The sequence below is a fragment of the Aethalodelphis obliquidens genome, unplaced genomic scaffold (assembly GCF_003676395.1).
Source record: "Aethalodelphis obliquidens isolate GAN/ISIS:26980383/991018 unplaced genomic scaffold, ASM367639v1 scaffold18, whole genome shotgun sequence".
Lineage (NCBI taxonomy): Eukaryota > Metazoa > Chordata > Mammalia > Artiodactyla > Delphinidae > Aethalodelphis > Aethalodelphis obliquidens.
The window spans coordinates 4653126-4668930 of record NW_020837962.1 but is presented as its reverse complement, the minus strand read 5'-3'; the positions used below and the strand labels follow the sequence as shown (position 1 = coordinate 4668930).

General features: G+C 48.4%; 1 protein-coding gene across 8 annotated transcripts in view; it reads left to right on the top strand.

Annotated features, from left to right (window-relative positions):
• The first annotated feature begins 1990 nt into the window (after positions 1 to 1990).
• Positions 1991 to 15805, top strand: part of CLEC16A (C-type lectin domain containing 16A) — a 210307-nt gene continuing 196492 nt past the window's right edge. For 4 of the 8 annotated variants that reach the window (XR_003435087.1, XM_027117401.1, XM_027117407.1 and 1 more), the window contains exons 1-2: positions 1991 to 2299; positions 14442 to 14570. Coding sequence is in view for 7 of the 8 variants with exons in the window: in XM_027117401.1 (XP_026973202.1) it covers positions 2220 to 2299; positions 14442 to 14570 (209 nt within the window). In the remaining variant the exon portion in view is untranslated. The remainder of the gene's footprint in view (positions 2300 to 14441; positions 14571 to 15805) is intronic. The other 4 variants (XM_027117404.1, XM_027117403.1, XM_027117405.1 and 1 more) reach the window with 3 other exon arrangements.

Below are 15805 nucleotides of genomic sequence, written 5' to 3'. Positions count from 1 at the left end.
AGCCCTGCGCTCATTGGCCCACCGCCCCCTGCCCTCGCTCATTGGCTCGCCCAACGTCCGAGCTCACTGGCCCGAGCCGTCCGGGGGCGGGTACCGCCTCGCTCCGCCCCTAGAGCCGCTGGCTTCTGAGTTGCTTTACTAGTTCCGGATTCAGGGCCGATCTGGAATCCAATTCGCTCTGCGAATCCGCGACAGAGTAGGGGGAGGGGAAAGAGTCAGAACGCAATTCAAACCTAGACGTATCCTAAGGCTACAAAAGCTGAAGGTAACCGCGAGCTTCATCAGCACCCGGCTGGACTTGAGTACTGGCGTCACGCCTTTTTGGGACTCAGTTTACCTGCTGAAAAAGGGGGCGGGGGGGGCGGGGCGGTGGACCTTACCTTGAAAATTTTGGCCTTTCCTAAAGTGGCAATTTTCCACGGTGGGGAAGATCAATCAGTGCCCCCTTCATCTCTCCAAATTCTGGCTGCTGGAAGGTCTGCCCCCTCAGCGGGGCGGGCCGGGGATTTTGGTAGATGGAAATCTGCCTAATAGGGTTCCGTGACACCTGAGTAAAGAAACTCCCGGCAGGTCAGACCTGCAGCACTAGGGTTGCGTCTTGTTTTTACTTTGTAAAACACGTTTTAAAACAATAATAGTGCACGTGGTTAAACATTCAAACAACCAAGAAGTACACAGAAAAGTGAGTCTCTTCCACTCGCTGATTCCCCTCCCCAGCGGTAACCCCTGTACGTCCTTCAGGAGACTGATTTTGCCCAAGGTGGCTCCCAAAGGAGTCCACAGACCTTTAAATCTCACGTCACGTTGAGCTGGGTGCTCTACAGGCATTGCTTAATTGGAGCCAGATGGGGAAGTGTATGTTACTCATTTTTGCTGATGAGGAAACTGAGGCCCAGAGAAACAGGAGGACCCTGGAAGCTGCTGGGCCTGTGTGTGTTTGGAGGCCAGAACCTGCCCTTTTTTCTCCATGACTGTCTCTTGCCCCTTTGGGTGAATTACACAGCAAACCATTAACCCTCCAACTGCTGAAGGTGAAACAAATCTTCATTCATTCACTTATTCACTCTGACAATATTTGTTGAACATTTATTATATGCCAAACCTTGTGCTAGGCACTGGGGAGAATATTGACCCTTAGCCCAATTCTGTCCTGGGAACAGTTAATGGGACACAGTGGACCTTAGATAACTGTGAGGTGTAGAAATGAATGAATGGATGAATGAATGGTGAACAGGGCAGTATCGCCTCCATGGAGCTTCCCACTCCCGATACAGGAGAGAAATTTAGATACATCTTCTTGGCTGGTGTAGGAAGCTGTGTGTTTCCTTATTTTTATAAGTGTGGTTGTTTTGGAAATGGCATGGATTTTCGGCGAAGACCAGAGAAATGCTCTGAAAGCACAGGACATTCAGTTTTGGTACATTGTTGCTTGAAGGCCTTTCAATATTTATTTTTTAATTGAAGTAGAAAAAGAAAAAGGCTGTGAGGACAAACCAAGACGTTACCGGTTTTGTGAAGTTTCGTTTGTTGGGGCATAAAAATAAGGGTGCCTGGGTTTGAACCTTGGGTCTGCCGCTTATTAACTGTATGACCTTGGACAAGTCAATCCCTCTGTGATTCAGTTTCCTCCTGGGTAAAATGGGGATAATAGCAGTACCCACCTCACAGGGATGTTGTGAGAATTAAATAACAATATATGTAAAGCGCTTAGGGCAGTGGCACGCGGCATACGCCAAGCAACAGCTATTCTTAGTCTTATCATAAAGGTAATAATTGTTAATATTGTGGTAACTTTTATTCCCCAATCTTCACGGATTCGTTTCTCAGGGCTCCGCCCATAGGTTTCCCATTCCCGCCTATCCCTAAGATACTGCGGACTGTCCTCCTCTCGCTCCGCCTCTTTTCCAAGGTCGCCGGCCTGAAGTTGCGTGATGCACTCCGGGCCTTGTAGTTCCTTCGGAGAGTCTTGTCAGCGGGGGCCTCGCGGGCGAACTGCATTTCCCAGCGTTCCTCGTGACGGCGCCGTAAAGCGCGGCGGTCGAAGGGCCGGTTCCGGCTGAATGTCAGTGCTGGACTGTGGGCCGGGGGGGAAGGTGGTTGGCAGTCTCTCGAGCACCTCAGCCGCTGCTTCCTCCGCTTGTGCCGCCGCCGCGGGCGCCTGGCCGCTCGGCCGCTTGGGCATGAGACCGTGAGGCAAGCGACTGGCCGGGGCCGCCGACATGTTTGGCCGCTCGCGGAGCTGGGTGGGCGGGGGCCATGGCAAGTCTTCCCGCAATATCCACTCCTTGGACCACCTCAAGTGAGTGTACTGGGGGCAGAAGGGGGAGGCCGCGGGGCTGGACTTGGGGATGGAGGCGCATAGCCCCTGGCCGGGGGCGCTGGGAAGTGTGAGAGCGGAGGCGGAGGGCCGAGAGAGGCGCTCGGGAAAGGCTGTTCGGCGGTTAAGCGCTAGGGCTCTGGACATAGGGCGCCTGAGTTCGAACCCTGACCCCGTAGCTCCTCTCTGTGTGACCTTGGGCAAGTCGCTCCGCTTCTCAGAGTCTCAGTATCCCCATCTGTAAAGTAAGGGGATGAGATTTCGGTTTACGGATGCAGACTTCGGTCTTGCTGGGGCCGGATGATGGGCACCAAGCTTCCCCGGGGTGGTACTTCTTAGGCTGGACAGCTTACGGGTCAGAGGTCTGGATCCTGGAGTCAGACAGATGTGGGTTTGAACTTAAGTGGATGAATTTAGGCCTCAGTTTCCTCAGTTGTAAAATGGATATAGTGAGAGCACCTGCTTACTACGATTGTTTTGAGGGTAGGGTCAGAGAATGTACGTAAAGCTGGAAGCTTCTACAAGTGCTCAATAAAGAACAATAATTAAAAAACAAACTAGTGGGCTTCCCTGGTGGCGCAGTGGTTGAGAGTCCGCCTGCCGATGCAGGGGACACGGGTTCGTGCCTCGGTCCGGGAAGATCCCACATGCCGCGGAGCGGCTGGGCCCGTGAGCCATGGCCGCTGAGCCTGACCGTCCAGAGCCTGTGCTCCGCAACGGGAGAGGCCACAACAGTGAGAGGCCCGTGTACCGCAACAAACAAACAAACAAACAAAAAAACAAAGTAGTTTCTTAGGGGAGTCTAAAGCGTCAGAAGTAGAGCTCCGAGGGAGGCAGGTGGCAAAGGTGGTCCTGGGAAGCAGGAGTACACAGAGTGGCTTTGCAGTTAGACTGGCATTCAAATCCTGATTCCACCATTTAATGGCTTTGTGACCTTGGACAAATTGTTTCACCTCTCTGAGCCTCTGATTCCTCATCTGCAAATGGGAATGGTGAACATTGTGCAAGGATTCAGTAATATCGTGTGTGGAAAGAGATCGATCCAGTGTCTGTTATACAGTTGGTGGCCAATAATGGTAGCAGTGTTTATCAGCTGGGCAAGGCCTTCCCAGACCACCCTACCTAAAGTGCCTCCCCTGCCTCAATTCCTTTCTGTTAGATTTCATTCATTTGATTAATCTCCACTATCTGCAATTATCCTGTGTGGGTTTTTGTTTTGTTTTGTTTTTTTACTGCTGTTCTGTTTGCTACTAAACTGGTACTTCCCGGAGGGCAGAGATGGCTTGTTTTGCTCAAAGCTGTATTCCCAGCATCTAGCTCTGAGCCTCTCACACAGTAGGAGCTCAATAGATACTTAAAGAATGAAAAAAATTAATGAATCGGGGAGAGGTGCAGAGCATGCAGGCAGAGCCTAGGATATTTTAGCGGGGGGGCGGGGTGGAGGTGAAGGAAAATAGAGACCTTTGAAGAGGGAATGACTTCAGGGAAGAAAATACAGTGTTGAGGGGTGGGGGGAGAGAGTGGGGGAGTAAGCAAACCTTTGGTGGTAAGAAATTGGCTGATTTCCAGAAGGAGCTCTCAGGATTACTAATGGGAAAGAAGGATGGAGAGGGCGGGCAGGGAACAGTAGGAGGAAGACAGGGGCCCCTGGAAAGTGTTGGTGGGAGGGAAGTTAGATGGGGGCTTCTCATTTGGCTGGGGGTAGGGGTGCTGTAATTCTCAGCTGTGTCCTTTCTAGCATGGAGCAGGTGTTTAATAAATGTTTGTGGGTCTCAAAGAGTGGGCGGCAGGAGGGATCATTATGTAATAAGGAATGGTTTTTGGGGGTGGTGATGAGAGAGGACATGGGGAGGAGAGAGGCCTAGGGCAAGCACCGGGCTGTGTAGGGAAACAGGAATCTTAAATGGGAAGGCAGCTGGACGGGAAAGGGAGAGGCTTAGAGATTTCAGGAATTTAGAGAGTGGGTGGATGAGGCCGAGAAGGGGAGGAGAGATATCTAAAGGAGATTGGGCCTGCTGCCAGCATCCAGGTACCTGCAAGCTCTCACCTAACTCTGCCTGATTCTAACCCTTTTAAATTACTTTAGTAATTATTGAATGCATTTCGGTGCCAGGTGCTTGTTAAGGAATTCCTGTGTGTTATTTCCTTTAGTCCTCATAAGTCTTAGGAGTTGTCAGAAATATTATTGTTTCTATTTCTTAGCCTGGAAATTAAGGTCCAAAGAGGTTCAGTCACTTGCCCAAGGTGACAACAGCTGAAAAGTGTCAAAGCCAGGATTTGACTTCAGTGTTTGCACTCATTACACTGTCTTTTTGAGTAAAATTTCCTAAAAGTCAGTTTGGGAAGACTTTCAACTTGGCTGAGTCTCACTGCCCAATGGCCATCTTCGCCCTCTGCCCAGCCAGGGAATGGTGAAGGTTCTCAGGTTCCTTTGAAGTATCCTGGGAACTGCCCAGGTTCATTGTTCAGGTCACACGGCTGTTGGGTGCTTTTTGGAAACCAGAGCTGCCTGCCCTGGATCTGGTGGATCAGCTGAATCCACACTGTAGCCTGAAGAACCTGGCGATTTGTGTGTTGGAGGGGGGCTTAGAAGATCCCAAAGCGACTTGGGAAAGAGTGCCATAAACAGCTAGTGCCCACCCCAATGCTTGGGCACAGAACAGCCCGTTCCCTGAGGGAGCTCGCCGGCTGGTGGGGGAGATAGCCATAGAGCCAGTGACTGTGGTATGACAAGTGCTGGGATCACCGTAGGTTCAGGGCTTTGTGGGAACCCTTCTTGGAAGCCCTCTGGGGGAGGCAACCAGAGCAGAGTTGTCAAGGATGAGCAGGAGCCACCGTGTGGACACGGCCCTGGGGTCTGTGGAGTGTCAAGGTGGGGCTGGTGGTTATGGGACACAAGGCTGGAGGTGGAACAGGGCTTGGGCCTCCTCTGATACAGAGAGCCACCAACCGTTGCGGGGCACCTGGGACTAAAGGGTTTCCCAGGACGTGGGACTTTCAGTGCTAAAACTGGGAAAGTCCTGGGCAGCCAGTACTAATTGGTCACTCTACCAGTGACAAGTGACAGTTCCTAATACACTGTTGCCCTGACCTAGGGCAATGTGGGTACAGAGGAGAGATTAAGATACTTAAACGAATTTAGAATTGACAGTTTTGGGAGGGGGGCACACAAAGCATCTGAGAACCCTCTTCCTTTTTTTTTTTTTCTAAATAGACTTTACTGTTAAGAGCAGTTTGAGATTTACAGAACAACTGAGAAGATAGTACGGGCAGCTGGAAACCCCTTTTGAACCACATTATTCATAACATTCCTGGCTTTCAAACTGTAAAGGAATCTTGCTGTAAGACAGGGTTTTACTTTTGCTAATTAATAGAAAGCTGTGTACTGTGGTCTCTGTCTACTGAATGGAGTTAGTGATTTAGTTGAGGCAGATTGAAATAGTAAGAGGTCATTTGCTACACATCATGGGTGGTTTATTGCCCAGACTAGTGGCAAGGCTGTGACATTGACAAGCGGAAACCTTGACTGATGGAATTGCCTGATTGCTACTGAAGCATCACCTTCACTAGGGACTGCGAGTCCACAAACTGCTAGAACTTTCTTGGTGTTGGGTTGTGTTGTTGCCTTAAATCTAATCGCCTTTGTGTATGGGTCAAGGTTCTTGGTGTTGTTGCCTTAATTCTAATCGCCTTTGTGTATGGGTCAAGATTCTTGGTTTTAAGTGACAGAAGCCCAGCTGGAATTGCCTTAAGCCCCAAATGGAACTGATTGGCTCTTGCCACTGAGCAGGCTGTCCTAGCTAAGCCATGGCTGCGTCTCAGTGTTCAGACGAAGCTGTCTGTATGTGCTTCTTTCCAGTTCTTGTCTCCGCTTTCTTCTGGGTTGGTGTCATTCTCAGCATGCTTCAGGCTTACATCATATCAGCTTAGCAACCCCTGGGAAAAAGAGAGCTTCTTTTCTTAATATTGCCAGCAGAAGTCCAGAAATGAGCACCATTGAACAAACCTGGGGTCTCATGCCCGCCCCTGAGCTAGTTACTGTGACAGGGGGGCATGGGGTACTCTAAGTGGCCCTTCCCTGGAGTCAGGGTGGCATCAGCTCCTTCCAAGCTAGTGGACAGAGAATGAGAGAAAGGGATGGTTCAGCGTAGGAAAATTAGGGAGAAGAGGAATGTATACCCAGCAGGCAGACGTTCACCTACTCTTGGTATATTCAACTTTTGCCTAAGATAGCACTGATTATTTTTAGAGCTTGGGGTACAATATCGCCAGATTCATTTTCTTAGAGTGTCATATTCATCGTATCACTCATAGTGAGTACGACGCATCCATTATGTCAAGTCTAAAGTTCCCCCAGGCCATCAGAGCACTCCAGACTGTTCCCACCCATCTAAGCTTGGGAGCACAGATGAAGACCCTCTAACCCCAGCTGGGGAGCCAGGAGCATCCTTGGTAGGCAGACACCCATTTACATGGAGACATAAAGGATGAGTGGTTGTTACAGGCAGTAGGGGGCAGGCTGGAAGGGGGGATGCTGCAGGCAGAGGAAACAGCGTTTGAGAAGCCTGCAGGAGAGAGACACAGGGCAAGGGGGTGTGTAGGGCCCGAGAGCAAAGCCATGAGGCGGGAGAGGTCACAGAGCCTAGGTCCCACTGGGCCTTGTAAATTCTGTGTAGGAATTTGGACACTAGGCTGAGAACAGTGGGGAGCCGTGTGCTGTGGTCTGGCCGAAGTTTGGAGAATGGATTGGAGGAGCGTCCCCTCAGGGGCTGCTTCTGTCTTATAGTACGTGAGGGTAGTGCCTGCAGTAACCCAGGAGTGTTTCTTGTGCCATTTCACGTTGATGGTCCTTCTCTCACTCACTGTTGCACACACCTCACCTGTCTGCATCTGTGCTGTCTCCAGATGCCGAACTGTATCCTTAAAATACCAATTCTTGGGAATTCCCTGGCAGTCCAGTGGTTAGGACTCAGCACTTTCACTGCGGTGGCCCGGGTTCAATCTCTGGTCCAGGAACTAAGATCCCACAAGCTGCGTGGCATGGCCACAAAAAAACAGAACAAAACAAAACAAACCTAAACAATTCTTTCATAAAAATTGCCCTGGTGACTTAAGCCAACAAGAAGTTTTACTGTCATCTGCAGCTTCTCCTGTTCTTGCTCCCACCGTCTCACTCAACATGTCATCATAAGGTCCTCTCATCGCCAAAGAGTTAGACCAGCTGGTGGGTGCTCTGGGCTCTTCAAGCTTTATCCCACCTGTGAGTTAGATCCCCAGGAAGCTGGCCAGGGTTCCTCAGGCATGACCTTTCGCTATCAGAAATGGTCTTACTTGAATATATGTTTGTTTCCTTCTCCCAGATTTGAACGTAAGCTTTGTGAGGACAGAGGCCTGGGTGGCTTGTTCACGTGGAAATTGTCAGATGCCAGTACAGGGCCTAGCACGCAGTGAAAGATCAACAAGAATTCGTCATAGGATGAATGAAAGAGGCGAGTTCTGGCCTGACTTTTCCTAACAGCAGTTCCTAACAGCTCTTGCCAGTTTGGGCACCGCGCCTGTGCCAGAGCTGTGACTTCTTCTAGGGCTGAAAGCCCTGCTACGGCAATCTCGCCGTGATTGCCGGCTCCCCGGCACCTCAGCATCTCAGTCCCGGCCTCACTCGCTGGCCCAGTTTGACATCTTTCAGGGGTGATTCATCAGGAGAAGCACTGCCTTTAACACCTTTTGCTAGTCTTCTAGTCCGCCTCCACCCTGCCGGGAGCTTCTCCTTGTCCTGCTGGCCAGAGGGCTGGATCCTGACCAAATGGAGGTTTTCGGGACACAGAGTAGGACCCTCTGGGAGGTGTCTTCCCTGGTGCTGAGGAGGCCACACAGACACAGGCTCCATGTCCCCTCACCCCAGACGTTGTTATTTGGGGGGTGTGCTTTGGGGGAATGGATTTCCAGTCCCCTTAGGCCCTATCCTTCCTCACACTCTAGCTTGCGCATGTTTCAGTATCTTCCAATGGGAGCATCCTAAGAGACATGATACAAGTCATAAAACTTGTATGAATTTGAATTTAGTATGTCTGTCTCTGAAGTGGACATAATTATTATTAACTGTAATGGTTTAACTTGTGAAATAAGTGAGTCTCTTGAGAAAGCAGAGTCTGTGGAGGAAGGATTTGTTTACAGTCCGTGGTCCTTGGTGATGAGCCTCTAATGTATTGGTTGCACATTGGTAACAGGCTGCAGTTTTTCTGTCTCCAGGTGCTTCAAACTCCTAAGCTTTTCTCTCAAAGTAAAGTTTGCTCATGTGCAAGAGTCTGAAATTGGGATTCTACATTCTGCAGAACTTCCTCTGGAGATATGATAATGCCGGCTCTCTTCCAATAAAGTGGAATAAGGGTCAGTGATAAGCACTTATCTTGAGATCTGATACGTGTTGTCATGCCTTTTCAGTTTGTTTATTTGGTTGTCTTGTGTGCTAGGCATTCTTAACTTCATGGAAATGCTTGGCTAATAAAAGTATTTAACTCATTGTTTGCATCTTCTGTACTATAATGGTTACAAGCACGGGGTTACTGCCTGGGTGCCCTGTCCTTGTGTTGGGACTCTGGGTGGGTCCTAGCCTCCCAGAGCCTCAGCTCCCCAGATCATCAGCCCTGCAGGATTGTTGTAAGGGTTTAATGAGTGAACACATCTGAAGCATTCAGAACAGGGCCTGGCAATAGGAGACTGCAACTGTTTTTATATTTATTTATTTTTTAAAAAATTAATTTAGTTTTGGCTGCGTTGGGTTTTCATTGCTACACGCAGGCTTTCTCTAGTTGCAACAAGCGAGGGCCACTCTTTGCTGTGGTGCGCGGGCTTCTCATTGCAGTGACCTCTCTTTGTTGTGGAGCATGGGCTCTAGGCTTGCTCTAGGCTCTAGAGCGCAGGCTTAGTAGTTGTGGCGCACAGGCTTAGTTGCTCTGCGGCATGTGGGATCTTCCCGGACCAGTGCTTAAACCCGTGTCCCCTCCATTGGCAGGCGGGCTCCCAACCACTGCACCACCAGGGAAGCCCAGGAGGCTGCAACTGTTTTTATGATGATGATGGTAAAAATATACACACATAGAGTTTGAGAGAAAATGTTATCATTGTAGCAGTTACTATCATTGTAAGAGAAAAATCTGTCACTGTCCTTGGAATCTTATCTAGATAGGGAACACAGCTTTGCACATAGAGATGGCTGTTAGCTTGTTGATCATCTGAACGATTAGGAATCTAATGCCCAGGAACTGCTGTGCCGTCCTTTTAGTGGTGTACTACGTAGTCACTACTGATGCTTGAGAACAGTTGCCAATAACAAAAATGCTTTTATTTTAGCCAGAGGTGGGAAGAAAGATGGGCATGGTAATGGACATACAGCATGAGCTCAACTATGTTAATATCCATAGCAAAGAAAAAGACCCAAGGAAATAGATTGCAACTCCAGCAGTGGTCATCTCTGGGCAGTGGCATGATTGACAATTGCCGTTTCTCTTTTTGTTGTTGTTGAGGTTTCCAACCTTTCTAAAATGAGTGTTACGTTTAAGACCAGAAAGTTATTAAACTATATTAGTATCTCTGAGGTAGTGAATTACTTGAGCTTCCAAAGTCCTGGAATTAGACGCAGCATTAAAATATTAATCTTTAATCCATTCAGCTTTCTTTCTTTTCTCCCCCCACTACATTTAAGCAAACATATATTGAGGGTCTCTTCCAAAAAGATTACCTGAAACAGTGTGCTAGGGCATCGTGAGGGCAAAAAGATGAGCCAGTGCGGTGGGAATTTAGAGCTTGAGATCTAGCGGGTGTTTCCATCTACCAACAACAAACATTTAGAAAATGAGTATTTTAAAACACTCCCATTTGCAACAGCATCAAAAAACCCATCAAATACCTAGGAATAAATCTCACAAAAGATGTGCAAGCCCCCTATCCAGCAAACCTTGAAGGAAATGTAAATGTCATCATGTTACACTCTCCAAAAGATGTCAGTTCTCTCTGTATTTAGCTATAGGTTTAGGGCAGTCTTAAAGGAAATCTTAGCAGGTATTTTTGTGGAAATTGAGAAGGTGATTTTAAAATATATATGGAAATTCAAAGGACCAAGAATAGCCAATATAATAATAAAAGAAAAACAAAAGGAAAGAAGTTGGAAGACTTACATTATCACATTGCAAGATTTATTATAAAGCTACAGTGATCAGACAGCATGGTGTTGGCACAAAGGTAAACAAATAGATCAGTGGAACTAGAGCATCCAGAAAGAGTCCCATGCGTGGTCACCTGATTAATGGCAACAGTGACATCGGTGTGCTTTGGAGAAATGAGGACCTTTTCAGTAGATGATGCTGAATCAACTAGATAGTCATATGGAAGAAATGAATTTTGGCCAGTATCTTACACCATACACAAGAATGAGTTTCAAATGTACTCTAAGTCAAAATGTGAAAGGTAAAATAGTAACTTTTTAAAAGAAGAAAACAGCATTTCTTCATGACCTTGGGGTAGGTAAGGATGTCTTAAGGTTGATACAAAAAACACTGTCCAAGGGAAAGATTGATAAACTGGACCGCATTAAAATTAGGAACTTTTGCTCATCGAAAGACCACTGTAAAGAGAGTGAAAAGGCAAGCCACATTCAGAGAAAATGTTTGCCATAGGTATATCCAGTAAAGGATTTGTATTCAGAATGCATAAACTCCATAAAATTAATAAGAAAAAGGCTCTCTACCTAGAAAAAATGGGCAAAAAACTTTCACAGACACCTCACAAAAGTAGATATTTAAATGGCTCTGAACATGTGAAAAGACACCCAACTTCGTGCGTGGTCATGCGGTGAAACCCTGGTGCGGCATCACCACATGCCAGCAGATGGCGCCACTGAGAAAGGCAGAGCGCATTAAGCCCTGCCGAGGTGGGGGATTGGCTGGAGCCCTCTGAGCCAGCCTCTGCCCTTTGGCTGCAGATGAGCTGCTGAGCGAGCGTCCCTCAGTTCCTGTCCTGGCCTGTGCCGTGCTAGTGATGTGCACAGCCCCAGGTTACTGCGAGTGTGAGGGTCACAGGAAGGCCGGCACACAGGGCCAGGCATGTAGGCCATGCACCGCACATGGGAGCGCCTAGAATCTTCTTTTCAAGACTTAACACCCTCCCCTTACCCTGGGTTTGTCTGTAAGGGCCTCCTCATAGTTACTAGAATTTTTTTGAGGGGTTATTTAGTGAAGGCAATGATAACAGTAATAGCCAGCACTTGTGTCATCCACGGGAACTGCCAGGTTAGTTGTCTACCTTTTTACTTGTTTGTTCCTAACGACACCATGATAGGTAGGTACTAAAGTATTTAGGTGCTATTGCCTCTCCTATTTTACAGGTGAGATAACTGAGGTACAGAGATTAAGTAACTTGCTTGACATCACCCAGCTAATACCAAACGTTCCACTTCCTGCTCTGGTTTCTCTGGACCTTCCCATAACTCCTGCAGTGAAGTCCTCTTTTCATGACTGTTTGGATCCAGCCTGATCTCTCCTTCCTACCTTCTTGGAATATTCTTTGTATAATGTAATAATGATTTTAATAGCCCCCCTCATAACAACCACCTTATAATAATAGTAGCAGCAGCTAGCCCTGCATCCGTTGAGCGCTTACTGTGTGCCAGGCACCATGCTCAGCTCTTTCTATGTGGTATCACATCAAATCTCTGGAACAGTCCAGCAAGGAGGCCTTGATGGTTGTAGAAGCTGACGCCCAGAGAGGTGAAGTGCCTTGTCCAAGGCCACTTATAGGAAGAGACAGGGCCAGGAATCAAGCCCAGGTCTGTCTACTGGACTCCAAATGTTTGAACTCTTCACTACCGCTCTGTTCCACTACTTGCTGTGTTTGGCATTTGGCCCCTTGACTATGTTTGGTCTTGTATGCTCTGATATACCTCATATTCATGGAGATGGTCCCCTACCCTTCCCCCATTCAGCATTTATTTAGCGCCTACTGTGTTCCAGACATTCTGGAGTCTTTTGAGGTCACCAAGATCAATAAGATGATGTTCCTGACCTTGAGGAGCTCAGGTCTAGTAAAGGAGGCAGATCATTGCCAATCAGGGTGGTCTGTGCAGCAGCAAATGCATATGGGTACAGAGGTGCCAGAGAGAAGGCTTCACCAAGAGATGCCTGAGCTGGGTTTCGACATATGAGTAAGAGTTTGCTGGTTGGTCAGGGCAGCAAGGGTATTTCAGGCAGAAAGCACAGTGAATAGAAGTCAGGGCTGATCGTCAAGATTTTAACCTCTCCTATCCCTATTGGGGGTCTTCAGAGCGGACCCACTTACCCAGGCTGCTGCCTCCTGGGCCAGGAGTGTGATAGTGAGGTGATAATGCATGTTGTCCTCTACGCAGAAGGAAACACCAGACTGGGGAGAATCCGCCTCTCCCCATGTTGCCAACAACGCCTGTCACAGCAGGTGGGGGGCGTACTGTTCACTACATGGGCAGTGTCACTGACGGCCATGGCGTGAGTGATGCCGTTGCTCTGAAACAAGAGTGGGAGCTCCTTCAAAATGCAGATTTGGGACCCTGCACCCAGGGCTCAGATTCTGGGAGTCCGGGGTCGGAAGCCAGAATCTGCACCTTAAGCAGGTGATTCTGATGTAGGAGGCCTGTGAACCACAGTTTGAAAAACTCTGCTCTTTGAGCCTTTTGAGGAAGAGGCAGTCGAGGCAGGATGGAGATGTAGATTCATGAGTGGGTCCCCTGGATTCATCCCAGGGTGGGTCAGTGCTGTGGAGTCACCTAATCACAGGGGACCACTGGCCTCACCCCCCCACACACAGCCCTGCCGGTGGATTTGGGCACAGGTGCTAGAGAGTTCTGTTTTGGGAGAGCTATGCTAGTTACTGCATGTTAAAAGTTGCATGTAGTTTTAATTAATTAGATTAACTAAATGATTAAAAAAATGATTATAGTGTGTCTTTAGACAAACAGCACAAGCACTGATAACTAAAACCCCCTAAAGCAGCAGATGGCCCCTGTGGTTCCATTTGCAAGATTCTACCTCTTTACACGCTACCCATTTTTAGAGATCGTCAATGGTATGACCTATCTAGCCTTTCCCTGCCTTTCTCTCGCCAGTCCCCCACCCCCAAACTGAAGGTGGCCAGAAAAGAAGTCGGGAAGTGAATACTCCTGAGTCACTCCCTCTTGCTGCCCCCTTTTCCTTCCCAAGCCGTGACAGCTGAAGTTGCCTCAGTCTGCCGGCCCTGGAGACACTCTTAAAACCGTGCCAGGTGGCGCTCCCAGGGCATCGGCCAGGCTGCTAGTCCCCACACCGCTCAGGAGCGGCCTCTGCGATTCTTTGGCTTTTGCCCTCACCAGCGGCAGAGGGCCTTCAGGACTAGGCCGGGCCCGCCCGTCCCTGCACATTCAGGTGGGTGAAGTATTGAATACATGGCCATCGCCTCTCAAACCCACTTCACTTTACTCTGTACACAGCAAATAAGAGCTGTGCCCTTGAACTGCAAGCCACCTGCTTCATCTGAGCCATCAGTTCTGTGCTTCATGGGGGATTAAGGGCATTCCAAGGGTGATCATGACGGCACCTGATTTGTGCCCCAGCCACTGGCTCTGGGACCACCCTCCCTGCTGTGTGACTCCACGTCTGATCTCTGCATCAGCCAGGCAGCGGGTCTTAGGCTTTTGGCACTGAGCCGTGTGTCTCCACTTGCTCTGCCAGCGTCAGAATCACCCAGGAGAGTGAAAAAGGCCGATGCCTGGTCTTCCCTCAGTGCCGCTAAATCTGAGTCTCCGGTGGGCTCAGTGGCCCCGCTTTGTCCAGCTCTCCAGGTCATTCTCTTGCACACACTGGAGTTTGAGGATGGTTGTCTTCAAAAGCTTGACAGTCTTGCCTCAGTTTGGGTTGGTGTGTCCCTGGTTATTGAACACTTCGAAGCATTGTCTGCCATTTTTCTCGGGTGGTGAGTTATGTCTCTTCTAAATGGGAATTGTGCTAACAACTGTGTCTGTAAAAAGCACAGCCAAATTGTCCCTAAAATGTTGCTAATGGTCACTGAGCTTGGCTTACATTTCAACTGGTAACCTTTAGTTCTCTTTTCTTTTCCTTTCTCTCAGATATCTGTACCACGTTTTGACCAAAAACACCACCGTCACAGAACAGAACAGGAACCTGCTGGTGGAGACCATCCGATCCATCACCGAGATTCTGATCTGGGGGGATCAGAATGACAGCTCTGTATTTGAGTAAGGGTTTCTGGTTTTTTGCTTTTTGATTCTTCTTCTTCCTTTGAATAATTTTCTAAATGTGTACCATGAGTCATTCCTGATGATGTCAGGGTTTGATGCCAATTTGGTCCTGCACAGATATCTGTCTCTCTCCCTCTCTGTCTCTCTCTCTGTCTCTCTAAAATGTCCTTGAAACACTGTAAAAAGGCCTGCTGAAAATGGGGAAGTTATGGAAAACAGTGTCCCTAGAAAAATTTGAAAAGATCATGGATAATTTTCCAAGTAATGTCTGATTATCTCCCCCAAAGGAAGGAGAAAATGTCTTGAGTAGTTAGATTCTAAGTGAACTGAAAAGACCCTTCCCCAGGTGGAGACACTAAGGGCTAACGTTGATTGTGTTTACTGATGGGTGGCCATAGTGTTGAGCTCTTGATGAGATAATCCTTCTAAGTCTCCCAACTACCCGAGGGTAGAGGACCATCATTATCCCCATCCCCTTCCCCATCTTCATCCTCATGCCCATCCTTATCCTCATCCCCACCGCTTTTTATGCTCAAGGTCAAACGGCTCACACCTAGAGCCCATGGAGGGATTTCTCCTCACTCTCATACTTCCTAGGTGAAGAGTCTCAGGCCCGCCTCAGTTTGCTCATCTTTAAGTGAGAGAGAGCAAGTTCCCTGCCCAGTGCCTGTTACAGAGTTAGGCACTCAAGAAATGTTAGCAAATGATCATTTTAAAAGGTGTCCCTATTGGGACTTCCCTGGTGGCACAGTGGTTAAGAATCGCCTGCCAATGCAGGGGACACAGGTTTGAGCCCTGGTCCAGGAAGATCCCACATGCCACGGAGCAACTAAGCCCGTGCGCCACAACTACTGAGCCTGCTCTCTGGAGCCCGTGAGCCACAACTTCTGAGCCCGCGTGCCACAACTTCTGAAGTCCACGCGCCTAGAGCCCATGCACCACAACGAAGAGTAGCCCCCGCTCGCCGCAACTAGAGAAAGCCCGCACGCCACAATGAAGACCCAATGCAGCCAAAAATAAAATATAAATAACTAAATAAATTTATTTAAAGAAAAGGGTGTCCCTATTGGACAGTTAAAAAGCAAAGACCGTAACCCATGAACTACTTTCCTCAACAGACCTGTCCCAGCATCTGAGTGCAGAAGGATTAGGGTTATGACAACCACCAAACACAGATTTTATTTTTATATAAAATAATCTCAATTATAAGTGTTGAGGCCACTTAAAAAACA